The sequence below is a fragment of the Nerophis ophidion genome, linkage group LG08 (assembly GCF_033978795.1).
Source record: "Nerophis ophidion isolate RoL-2023_Sa linkage group LG08, RoL_Noph_v1.0, whole genome shotgun sequence".
NCBI lineage: Eukaryota > Metazoa > Chordata > Actinopteri > Syngnathiformes > Syngnathidae > Nerophis > Nerophis ophidion.
Genome location: NC_084618.1, coordinates 6,146,336 through 6,159,455, shown reverse-complemented (window position 1 = coordinate 6,159,455; position 13,120 = coordinate 6,146,336). Strand labels below are relative to the sequence as shown.

The 13,120-nt window shown below is 38.4% G+C and overlaps 2 protein-coding genes across 3 annotated transcripts in view; one reads left to right on the top strand and one right to left on the bottom strand.

Moving 5' to 3' along the window:
* The window catches only part of dock1 (dedicator of cytokinesis 1), a 537,727-nt gene that overhangs the window by 217,504 nt on the left and 307,103 nt on the right, over positions 1-13,120 (top strand). The window lies entirely within an intron of this gene.
* The window catches only part of LOC133557237 (inhibitory synaptic factor 2A), a 112,115-nt gene continuing 108,897 nt past the window's right edge, over positions 9,903-13,120 (bottom strand). The window contains exon 4 of the mRNA XM_061907552.1: positions 9,903-10,882. Coding sequence (XP_061763536.1) covers positions 10,699-10,882 — 184 coding nt within the window. The 3' untranslated portion in view covers positions 9,903-10,698. The remainder of the gene's footprint in view (positions 10,883-13,120) is intronic.

The window sequence follows — 13,120 nt, the reverse complement described above, 5'->3', positions numbered from 1 at the left end:
TGTTTACCCAGCAGAGAAGACCTTGCTTACCTATGAATTTGATTAACGTGGACCCCGACTTAAACAAGTTGAAAAACTTATTCTGGTGTTACCATTTAGTGGTCAATTGTACGCAATATGTACTGTCCATGTACAAATCCATGTTTTGTTCTCCTTTTTTGTGGGTTAAAAAAGTGAGTACCGCTGATTTCTCCGCTGGCCGGGTGCCACTTTCTGCTCTAGTAAATTGGATACTCACTTTGGATTGAGAAGTGAGTATCCAATCACAGTCTCGTTAACATCAGGCTACCTAGATAGGCAACAACTTGTGATCTGCACGAACATTGTTGATACTGAAGGGCAGATTTGGTACAGCATGGCGACATAATCTTGCTGAATTCCGACTGGATACAAACTCTGACCTAAAAACAACAGCACTGGAAGGAGCATAATATGACATAAAGTGAATATGAATACTTTTAGATATTAAGGGAAAGTCAATTAAAAATTACTTTTAGCTTTAATTATGATCATGATTTCTGGTTATGTTTGCCCAGCAGAGAAGACCTTGCTTACCTATGAATTGATTAACGTGGACCCCGACTTAAACAAGTTGAAAAACTTATTGGGGTGTTACCATTTAGTGATCAATTGTATGGAATATGTACTGTCCATGTACTAATCCATGTTTTCTTCTCCTTTTTTGTGGGTTAAAAAAGTGACTACCGCTGATTTCTCCGCTGTCCGGGTATGGCTCCAGTGCCATTTTCTGCTCTAGTAAATGGGATACTCACTTTGGAATGAGAAGTGAGTATCCAATCACAGTCTCGTTAACATCAGGCTACCTAGATAGGCAACAACTTGTGATCTGCACGGACACTGTTGATTCTGAAGGGCAGATTTGGTACAGCATGGCGACATAATCTTGCTGAATGTCGATTGGATACAAACTCTGACCTAAAAACAACAGCACTGGAAGGAGCATAATATGACATGAATATGAATAATTTTAGATATTAAGGGAAAGTCAATTAAAAAGTACTTTTAGCTTCAATTATGATCATGATTTCTGGTTATGTTTGCCCAGCAGAGAAGACCTTGCTTACCTATGAATTGATTAACGTGGACCCCGAATTAACCAAGTTGAAAAACTTATTCGGGTGTTACCATTTAGTGATCAATTGTATGGAATATGTACTGTCCATGTACTAATCCATGTTTTCTTCTCCTTTTTTGTGGGTTAAAAAAGTGACTACCGCTGATTTCTCCGCTGTCCGGGTATGGCTCCAGTGCCATTTTCTGCTCTAGTAAATGGGATACTCACTTTGGATTGAGAAGTGAGTATCCAATCACAGTCTCGTTAACATCAGGCTACCTAGATAGGCAACAACTTGTGATCTGCACGGACATTGTTGATTCTGAAGGGCAGATTTGGTACAGCATGGCGACATAATCTTGCTGAATTCCGACTGAATACAAACTCTGACCTAAAAACAACAGCACTGGAAGGAGCATAAATGACATGAATATGAATAATTTTAAATATTAAGGGAAAGTCAATTAAAAAATACTTTTAGCTTTAATTATGATCATGATTTCTGGTTATGTTTGCCCAGCAGAGAAGACCTTGCTTACCTATGAATTGATTAACGTGGACCCCGACTTAAACAAGTTGAAAAACTTATTGGGGTGTTACCATTTAGTGATCAATTGTATGGAATATGTACTGTCCATGTACTAATCCATGTTTTGTTCTCCTTTTTTGTGGGTTAAAAAAGTGAGTACCGCTGATTTCTCCGCTGTCCGGGTACGGCTCCAGTGCCACTTTCTGCTCTCGTAAATTGGATACTCACTTTGGAATGAGAAGTGAGTATCCAATCACAGTCTCGTTAACATCAGGCTACCTAGATAGGCAACAACTTGTGATCTGATTGGCTAGCGCAATTATCTATCAACTGTATGTGCCCGTTCACTCACAATGCACGGACATTGTTGATTCTGAAGGGCATATTTGGTACAGAATGGCTACATAATCTTGCTGAATTCCGACTGGATACAAACTGACCTAAAAACAACAGCACTGGAAGGAGCATAACATGACAGGAAGTGAATATGAATAATTTTAGATATTTAGGGAAAGTCAATTAAAAATGACTTTTGGATTTAATTATGATCATGATTTCTGGTTATGTTTGCCCAGCAGAGAAGACCTTGCTTACCCATGAATTGATTAACGTGGACCCCGACTTAAACAAGTTGAAAAACTTATTGGGGTGTTACCATTTAGTGGTCAATTGTACGGAATATGTACTGTCCATGTACTAATCCATGTTTTGTTCTCCCTTTTTGTGGGTAAAAAAAATGACAACCGCTGATTTCTCCGCTGGCCGGGTATGGCTCCAGTGCCACTTTCTGCTCTCGTAAATTGGATACTCACTTTGGAATGACAAGTGAGTATCCAATCGCAGTCTCGTTAACATCAGGCTACCTAGATAGGCAACAACTCGTGATCTGCACGAACATTGTTGATACTGAAGGGCAGATTTGGTACAGCATGGCGACATAATCTTGCTGAATTCCGACTGAATACAAACTCTGACCTAAAAACAACAGCACTGGAAGGAGCATAATATGAAATGAATATGAATAATTTTAGATATTAAGCGAAAGTCAATTAAAAAGTACTTTTAGCTTTAATTATGATCATGATTTCTGGTTATGTTTGCCCAGCAGAGAAGACCTTGCTTACCTATGAATTGATTAACGTGGACCCCGAATTAAACAAGTTGAAAAACTTATTGGGGTGTTACCATTTAGTGGTCAATTGTACGGAATATGTATTGTCCATGTACTAATCCATGTTTTCTTCTCCTTTTTTGTGGGTTAAAAAAGTGACTACCGCTGATTTCTCCGCTGGCCGGGTGCCACTTTCTGCTCTAGTAAATTGGATACTCACTTTGGAATGAGAAGTGAGTATCCAATCACAGTCTCGTTAACATCAGGCTACCTAGATAGGCAACAACTTGTGATCTGCACGGACATTGTTGATACTGAAGGGCAGATTTGGTACAGCATGGCGACATAATCTTGCTGAATTCCGACTGGATACAAACTCTGACCTAAAAACAACAGCACTGGAAGGAGCATAATATGACATGAAGTGAATATGAATAATGATTAGCATCAATGATTAGAAGTGTTTCTAAAGCAGGGGTCCCCAAACTACGGCCAGCAGGAAGTCCCAAGTTAAAATATTTTAATTTAAATTTTATTTTTGTATTTTAATTTTTTTTTAAATCTGTCCTTTCTAATCTATTTTATACTGCTTGTTACTCTCGGTGTCTCCCAGGCAAATCATATTGTTTAAAAATGCATTTTCCCATTGATAATGTGACATCATTGCGATCAAAAAAAAAAATAATAATAATAATATATATATATATATATATATATATATATATATATATATATATATATATATACTCAAGGTTACTGTGGTTTAGAGTGGAATATAAGTTAGGTCAAAAAAAAAACACTGAGACTATTTCATCCCTACAAGCCTGTTTTGCAGGTTTCCCTGCTTTTCAGGGGATTTTATTATATATTTTATTATTGAAACCCCCTGTTTCGTAGGTTTCCCTGCTAATCAGAGGATTTTATTATATATGCAGCTATTTTCTACCACTTTTCCCTTTCGATATATATATATATATATATATATATATATATATATATATATATATATATATATATATATATATATATATATACACATATACATCCATCCATTGTCTTTTTTTATAATAACATAGGCTCCAGCACCCGCCGCGTCCTCGAAAGGGATAAGCGGTAGAAAATAGATGCTTGTATAATAAAATCCTCTGATGAGCAGGGAAATCCTGCGAAACGGGATTTTATAATACGTTATATAATAAAATCCCCTGAAAAGCAGGGAAACCAGAAAAACAGGCTTGTAGGGATGAAATAGGCTCAGTGGTTTTTTTTTACCGAACGTATATTCCGCTCTAAACCATAGTAACCTTGACTATATGTATATATATATATATATATATATATATATATATATATATATATATATATATATATATATATATATACACACACATATACATTCATCCATCCATTTTCTACCGCTTATTCCCTTTTTGGGGTCGCTGGCGCCTATCTCAGCTACAATCGGGCGGAAGGCGGGGTACACCCTGTGGCTACTTGTCCAGGGTGAATCCCGCCTTCCGCCCGATTGTAGCTGAGATAGGCGCCAGCGCCCCCCACGACCCCAAAAAGGGTATAAGCGGTAGAAAATGGATGGATGGAGATATATATATATATATATATTTTTTTTTATACATATAGTCAAGGTTACTGTGGTTTAGAGTGGAATATACGTTAGGTAAAAAAAAAACACTGAGCCTATTTCATCCCTACAAGCCTGTTTTTCTGTTTTCCCTGCTTTTCAGGGGATTTTATTATATAACGTATTATAAAATCCCGTTTCGCAGGTTTCCCTGCTCATCAGAGGATTTTATTATACCAGCATCTATTTTCTACCGCTTATCCCCTTCGAGGTCGCGGCGGGTGCTGGAGCCTATGTTATTATGAAATCCCCTGAAGAGCAGGGAAACCTGCGAAACAGGCTTGTAGGGATGAAATAGCCCCTGTTTTATATCCTGACCTGATCTATATTTTACAGCCCGGCCTTCGTCTAACTTTTTTTAACCCAATGTGGCCCCCCAAGTCAAAAAGTTTGGGGACCCCTGATCCAAAGCAATTGCAAATATCTTGGCTATATGTGTATATAATCTCTCAGCCCCGCGTGAAGATGGATACCTTTAGTCCAATAGATGGTGCTTGATCGCCTGCTGTTTCTTTTTTTTTAAAAAGGTTAGCAAAGAAATCATTTTGTCGTTTTCTCGAAAAGCTTCAAAAAACATCCTGCTGCAAAAAAAAAAGTGATCACAAGTAAACACATTCAGTTCTGCATTGCAGTACAATCACATATTTTCCGTCACCCTTCAGCAAGTATGTCCTCTTCTTGAGGTTGGAACAAAACAAAAGGATATTTAAGCGCAAGCATACTTGCCAACCTCGAGACCTCCGATTTCGGGGGGCGGGGTTAGGGGCGTGGTTAAGAGGGGAGGAGTATATTTACAGCTGTCCATCCATCCATTTTCTACCGTTTATTCCCTTTGGGGTGGCGGGGTGCGCTGGTGCCTATCTCAGCTTCAATCGGGCGGAAGGCGGGGTACACCCTGGACAAGTCGCCACCTCATCGCAGTATGTGTAGACATCTTTATTTATAATTGAATCACTTGTTTTTTTTTCAACAAGTTTTTTGTTATTTTTATATCTTTTTTTTGTAAATAGTTCAAGAAAGACCACTACAAATGAGCAATATTTTTGCACTGTTATACAATTTAATACATCAGAAACTGATGACATAGTGCTGTATTTTACTTCTTTATCATTTTTTTTTTTCAACCAAAAATGCTTCGCTCTGGTTGGGAAACTTTATGGCTGAGAGTAAAATATTTCAAAATGTATTTCCGTGAGAGCTGTATCATTTTTTTTTAGACTGAATACAACTAAATGCGTGCATTCTTAAGTAAGACCAACATTTTAGAGTGTAATAAGTCTCTTATTCTTTTTAATAACATTGTTATTCTAAAGCTAACCAATAATAAATATAACACTTCTTACTATTAATGCGACATATTGAACATGGATGGTTGGATTAAAATGCATGAGAATGTTTTATAATTTGAACCTTATTTTTAACACTGTGATTACCTGCGGAATTATCCATTACTTATCGTGTTAAGCAATGTCAGCTAAGATTTATCTTAGAGCCAGATGCAGTCATCTGGCTCTAGAGCCATAGGTTCCCTACCCCTGGATTAGAGGGTACTTGAATTAAAAAAAATGTTCACAGGGTTGAGAACCACTGCTCTAAAAGCCCTAGCTTTTATTGTCACATATGCATGCACAGTAGATGGCAGTGTTGTCCTGTTTAAGAGTGTGACAACATTGCTGTTTACGGCAGACAAACTGCTTTATGGTAGACGGAAACGTGACTGCTGTTGTTGTGTGTTGTTTCCGCGCCGGGAGGACGTTAATGAGACTGTCTAACAATAAACCCACATAAGAAACCAAGAACTCAATTTTATCAACTGATTGCAATAATGTAAATTTGTTTGAACTATTAAACGAACCAAAAATATGACTTATTTTATCTTTGTGAAAACATTGGACACAGTGTGTTGTCAAGCTTATGAGATGCCATGCAAGTGTAAGCCACTGTGACACTTTAACCACTGCTCTAAAAGCCGTAGCTGTTATTGTCACATATGCATGCACAGTAGATGGCAGTATTGTCCTGTTTAAGAGTGTGACAACATTGCTGTTTACGGCAGACAAACTGCTTTATGGTAGACAAAAACTTGACTGCTGTTGTTGTGTGTTGTTGCCGCGCTGGGAGGACGTTAATGAGACTGTCTAACAATGAACCCACATAAGAAACCAAGAACTCAATTTTGTCAACTGATTGCAATCATGTAAATTTGTTTGAACTATTAAACGAACCAAAAATATGACTTATTTTATCTTTGTGAAAACATTGGACACAGTGTGTTGTCAAGCTTATGAGATGCGATGCAAGTCTAAGCCACTGTGACACTTTAACAACTGCTCTAAAAGCCGTAGATGTTATTGTCACATATGCATGCACAGTAGATGGCAGTATTGTCCTGTTTAAGAGTGTGACAACATTGCTGTTTACGGCAGACAAACTGCTTTATGGTAGACGGAAACGTGACTGCTGTTGTTGTGTGTTGTTTCCGCGCCGGGAGGACGTTAATGAGACTGTCTAACAATAAACCCACATTAGAAACCAAGAACTCAATTTTATCAACTGATTGCAATAATGTAAATTTGTTTGAACTATTAAACGAACCAAAAATATGACTTATTTTATCTTTGTGAAAACATTGGACACGGTGTGTTGTCAAGCTTATGAGATGCCATGCAAATGTAAGCCACTGTGACACTTTAACCACTGCTCTAAAAGCCGTAGATGTTATTGTCACATATGCATGCACAGTAGATGGCAGTATTGTCCTGTTTAAGAGTGTGACAACATTGCTGTTTACGGCAGACAAACTGCTTTATGGTAGACGAAAACTTGACTGCTGTTGTTGTGTGTTGTTTCCGCGCCGGGAGGACGTTAATGAGACTGTCTAACAATAAACCCACATAAGAAACCAAGAACTCAATTTTATCAACTGATTGCAATAATGTAAATTTGTTTGAACTATTAAACGAACCAAAAATATGACTTATTTTATCTTTGTGAAAACATTGGACACAGTGTGTTGTCAAGCTTATGAGATGCGATGCAAGTGTAAGCCACTGTGACACTTCAACCACTGCTCTAAAAGCCGTAGATGTTATTGTCACATATGCATGCACAGTAGATGGCAGTATTGTTCTGTTTAGGAGTGTGACAACATTGCTGTTTACGGCAGACAAACTGCTTTATGGTAGATGAAAACTTGACTGCTGTTGTTGTGTGTTGTTGCCGCGCTGGGAGGACGTTAATGAGACTGTCTAACAATAAACCCACATAAGAAACCAAGAACTCAATTTTATCAACTGATTGCAATAATGTAAATTTGTTTGAACTATTAAACGAACCAAAAATATGACTTATTTTATCTTTGTGAAAACATTGGACACAGTGTGTTGTCAAGCTTATGAGATGCGATGCAAGTGTAAGCCACTGTGACACTTCAACCACTGCTCTAAAAGCCGTAGATCTTATTGTCACATATGCATGCACAGTAGATGGCAGTATTGTTCTGTTTAGGAGTGTGACAACATTGCTGTTTACGGCAGACAAACTGCTTTATGGTAGATGAAAACTTGACTGCTGTTGTTGTGTGTTGTTGCCGCGCTGGGAGGACGTTAATGAGACTGTCTAACAATAAACCCACATAAGAAACCAAGAACTCAATTTTATCAACTGATTGCAATAATGTTAATTTGTTTGAACTATTAAACGAACCAAAAATATGACTTATTTTATCTTTGTGAAAACATTGGACACAATGTGTTGTCAAGCTTATGAGATGCGATGCAAGTGTAAGCCACTGTGACACTTCAACCACTGCTCTAAAAGCCGTAGATGTTATTGTCACATATGCATGCACAGTAGATGGCAGTATTGTCCTGTTTAGGAGTGTGACAACATTGCTGTTTACGGCAGACAAACTGCTTTATGGTAGACGAAAACTTGACTGCTGTTGTTGTGTGTTGTTTCCGCGCTGGGAGGACGTTAATGAGACTGCCTAACAATAAACCCACATAAGAAACCAAGAACTCAATTTTATCAACTGATTGCAATAATGTAAATGTTGTTTGAACTATTAAACGAACCAAAAATATGACTTATTTTATCTTTGTGAAAACATTGGACACAGTGTGTTGTCAAGCTTATGAGATGCCATGCAAGTGTAAGCCACTGTGACACTTTAACCACTGCTCTAAAAGCCGTAGATGTTATTGTCACATATGCATGCACAGTAGATGGCAGTATTGTTCTGTTTAGGAGTGTGACAACATTGCTGTTTACGGCAGACAAACTGCTTTATGGTAGATGAAAACTTGACTGCTGTTGTTGTGTGTTGTTTCCGCGCCGGGAGGACGTTAATGAGACTGTCTAACAATAAACCCACATAAGAAACCAAGAACTCAATTTTATCAACTGATTGCAATAATGTAAATTTGTTTGAACTATTAAACAAACCAAAAATATTACTTATTTTATCTTTGTGAAAACATTGGACACTGTGTGTTGTCAAGCTTATGAAATGCGATGCAAGTGTAAGCCACTGTGACACTTTAACCACTGCTCTAAAAGCCGTAGATGTTATTGTCACATATCCATGCACAGTAGATGGCAGTATTGTCCTGTTTAAGAGTGTGACAACATTGCTGTTTACGGCAGACAAACTGCTTTATGGTAGACGAAAACGTGACTGCTGTTGTTGTGTGTTGTTGCCACGCCGGGAGGACGTTAATGAGACTGCCTAACAATAAACCCACATAAGAAACCCAAGAACTCAATTTTATCAACTGATTGCAATAATGTAAATTTGTTTGAACTATTAAACGAACCAAAAATATGACTTATTTTATCTTTGTGAAAACATTGGACGCAGTGTGTTGTCAAGCTTATGAGATGCGATGCAAGTGTAAGCCACTGTGACACTTTAACCACTGCTCTAAAAGCCGTAGATGTTATTGTCACATATGCATGCACAGTAGATGGCAGTATTGTCCTGTTTAAGAGTGTGACAACATTGCTGTTTACGGCAGACAAACTGCTTTATGGTAGACGAAAACTTGACTGCTGTTGTTGTGTGTTGTTGCCACGCTGGGAGGACGTTAATGAGACTGTCTAACAATAAACCCACATAAGAAACCAAGAACTCAATTTTATCAACTGATTGCAATAATGTAAATTTGTTTGAACTATTAAATGAACCAAAAATATGACTTATTTTATCTTTGTGAAAACATTGGACACAGTGTGTTGTCAAGCTTATGAGATGCCATGCAAGTGTAAGCCACTGTGACACTTTAACCACTGCTCTAAAAGCCGTAGATGTTATTGTCACATATGCATGCACAGTAGATGGCAGTATTGTCCTGTTTAAGAGTGTGACAACATTGCTGTTTACGGCAGACAAACTGCTTTATGGTAGACGAAAACTTGACTGCTGTTGTTGTGTGTTGTTGCCACGCTAATGAGACTGCCTAACATGAATGTGAGTGTGAATGTTGTCTGTCTATCTGTGTTGGCCCTGCGATGAGGTGGCGAATTGATTGGGGTGTAAATTGCCTTCCGCCGATTGTAGCCGAGATGGGCGCTGGCGGCTCCTGCGACCCCAGGGGAAGTAAGCGGTGGGAAATGGATGGACGGAAGAAACCAAGAACTCGCCCTCGATCATTCTACAGTTATAACGTCATTGGGCAGGCACTCTGTTTATATTGTGGGAAAGCGGACGTGAAAACAGCCCCATCTGAATTTCGGGAGATTTTCGGTAGCAAGTATGAGCGCAAGGTCGTGTTTATTTATTTATTTATTTTTGGCTTGAAAAAAAAGCAAAGTCAATCCCATTTTTCCTCCGCTTGCACATTATCGTCTTTACTGCTGCTTTAGTAAATACATCGCACTTCACCCCCCAAGGTTGTTTTATATACAGATATATATTTATATAGAAAAACAAATGTCAGTCAAAGTCCCCCCAAGATTGAAAATGCCTTTAAGAAAATAAGTGTTATTTTATTTCACATTTTTCACCCCCTTTTCAAAGTCAGTTGAAAGTTGACAATTTATAGAAATTGATCATAGCTTCTTTTTTTTGTCCTCTGAAGATATGACTAGTTTTAGGTGTTGGATTAAAGTAGATCCTGAACAATGCCAGTTGTGCTTTGCTGTGTGAAAGGACAGGCAGTCGATGGAGTCATGGCCACCTCTCCAGGAGGCTGCCGCTAAGAACATCCCAGGTTGATCAACAAGAAGTTCCAAAAATAACTCTGATTCGACTTATCAAATGTCTCTAATGTCAGGGAATTGTGTACAATATCCACTCGCCCGAGTGAACTCCGAATAAACCAAGAGATGAGGCTCGTCCGCCTTCACATGAACCAAAGTCTCCATCGGGCGTGCTTCTTGGACTCTGCTTTGGACTTGCGCTTGGGGGTGGAGGTGAAGGCCTCCTGGGGGTACGGCAGGGCGGCAAAGTGGGCGTCGTCCATCGGGCAGAGCCTCTTCATGAGCGGCTGCAGCTTGTCCTCCTGCTGTTTGAAGTCCAGCTCCACACTGCGGCAAAAAGAGACAAAACGAGAGCTAGTCAGCTACTTCGGTATCACGTAATCCCGTGACCAGGATCACCCCTTCCCCCCCCTGCACCGGTAGATATTGGTTTTAACATGGCTGTGCAGCACTTTGGAAACATTGTTGTTTAAATGTGCTATATAAATGAAGTGGATTGGATTGGATACACACATAGAAAAAATCAGAATTGATTGATTGATTGATTGAAACTTTTATTAGTAGATTGCAAAGTACAGTACATATTCCATTAGGGGTGTAACGGTACGTGTATTTGTATTGAACCGTTTCGGAACAAGGGTTTCGGTTCAGTACGGAGGTGTACCGAACGAGTTTCTAAGCTTTCTAAGCTTCTTCTGCCTCTGTCTCAGCACCCAGCATTGTCCCACCCACACAACCGTCTGATTGGTTACATATATAGCGGTAACAGCCAATCAGCAGTGCGTATTCATAGCGCAGGTAGTCAATGTTTCGGTGTTTAGCAGGTGAGCATAAGGCAGCTCCCCAAATGATAATAAACACCTCCCAGTCAACTACTACAAATATCACTATGAGCCCGTTGACCTTCTAGAAACTTAAACTGCAGCTCAGCTCGCTCGCAGTTCTGGCTTGAGGTGAAGGCTAATTAGCTTTTAGGGTAACGTTAGCTCGGGCTTCACGGTGGAAGAGGGGTTAGTGCGTCTGCCTCACAATACGAAGGTCCTGCAGTCCTGGGTTCAAATCCGGGCTCGGGATCTTTCTGTGTGGAGTTTGCATGTTCTCCCCGTGACTGCGTGGGTTCCCTCCAGGTACTCCGGCTTCCTCCCACTTCCAAAGACATGCACCTGGGGATAGGTTGATTGGCAACACTAAATTGGCCCTAGTGTGTGAATGTGAGTGTGAATGTTGTCTGTCTATCTGTGTTAGCCCTGCGATGAGGTGGCGACTTGTCCAGGGTGTACCCCGCCTTCCGCCTGATTGTAGCTGAGATAGGCGCCAGCGCCCCCCGCGACCCCGAAAGGGAATAAGCGGTAGAAAATGGATGGAAGGGCTTTAAAGACCGGCTTTAAAGACTTTCAAACGTCACCCTTTAGGTAGCTGTGAAAGGTTAAAAACAAAACACATTTTAAAATATTCTTTAATATATGTCAGGGGTCAGCAACCTTTTTGAAACCAAGAGCTACTTCTTGGGTACTGATTAATGCGAAGGGCTACCAGTTTGATACACACTTAAATAAATTGACAGAAATAGCCAATTTGCTCAATTAAATAATTTAAATAAATCTATATATATATATATATATAAAAAAAAATGGGTATTTCTGTCTGTCATTCCGTCTTCCATTTTTTTTCCTTTTACCGAAGGTTTTTTGTAGAGAATAAATGATGAAAAAAATACTTAATTGAACGATTTAAAAAAGGAGAAAACACGAAAAAAAATAAAAAAAAATTTTGAAACATAGTTTATCTTCAATTTCGACTCTTTAAAATTCAAAATCCAACTGAAAAAAATGAAGAGAAAAACTAGTTAATTTGAATCTTTCTGAAAAAATTAAAAAAATTATTTATGGAACATCATTAGTAATTTTTCCTGATTAAGATTAATTTTAGAATTTTGATGACATGTTTGAAATAGGTTAAAATCCAATCTGCACTTTGTTAGAATATATAACAAATTGGACCAAGCTATATTTCTAACAAAGACAAATCATTATTTCTTCTAGATTTTCCAGAACAAAAATTTTAAAAGGAATTCAAAAGACTTTGAAATAAGATTTAAATTTGATTCTGCAGATTTTCTAGATTTGCCGGAATATTTTTTTTTAAAATTTTATTCATAATAAGTTTGAAGAAGTCCATCCATCCATTTTCTACCGCTTATTCCCTTTCGGGGTCGCGGGGGGCGCTGGCGCCTATCTCAGCTACAATCGGGCGGAAGGCGGGGTACACCCTGGACAAGTCGCCCATTTCACAAATATTTTTCGTCGAAAAAACAGAAGCAAAAATGAAGAATTAAATTAAAATGTATTTATTATTCTTTATAATAATAATAAAAAAATACTTAAACATTGATTTAAATTGTCATTAAAGAAGAGGAAGGAATTTAAAAGGTAAAAAGGTATCTGCGTTTAAAAATCCTAGAATCATTATTAAGGTTGTATTTTTTTCTCTAAAATAGTCTTTCTGAAAGTTATAAGAAGCAAAGTTAAAAAAAATAAATGAATTTATTTAAACAAGTGAAGACCA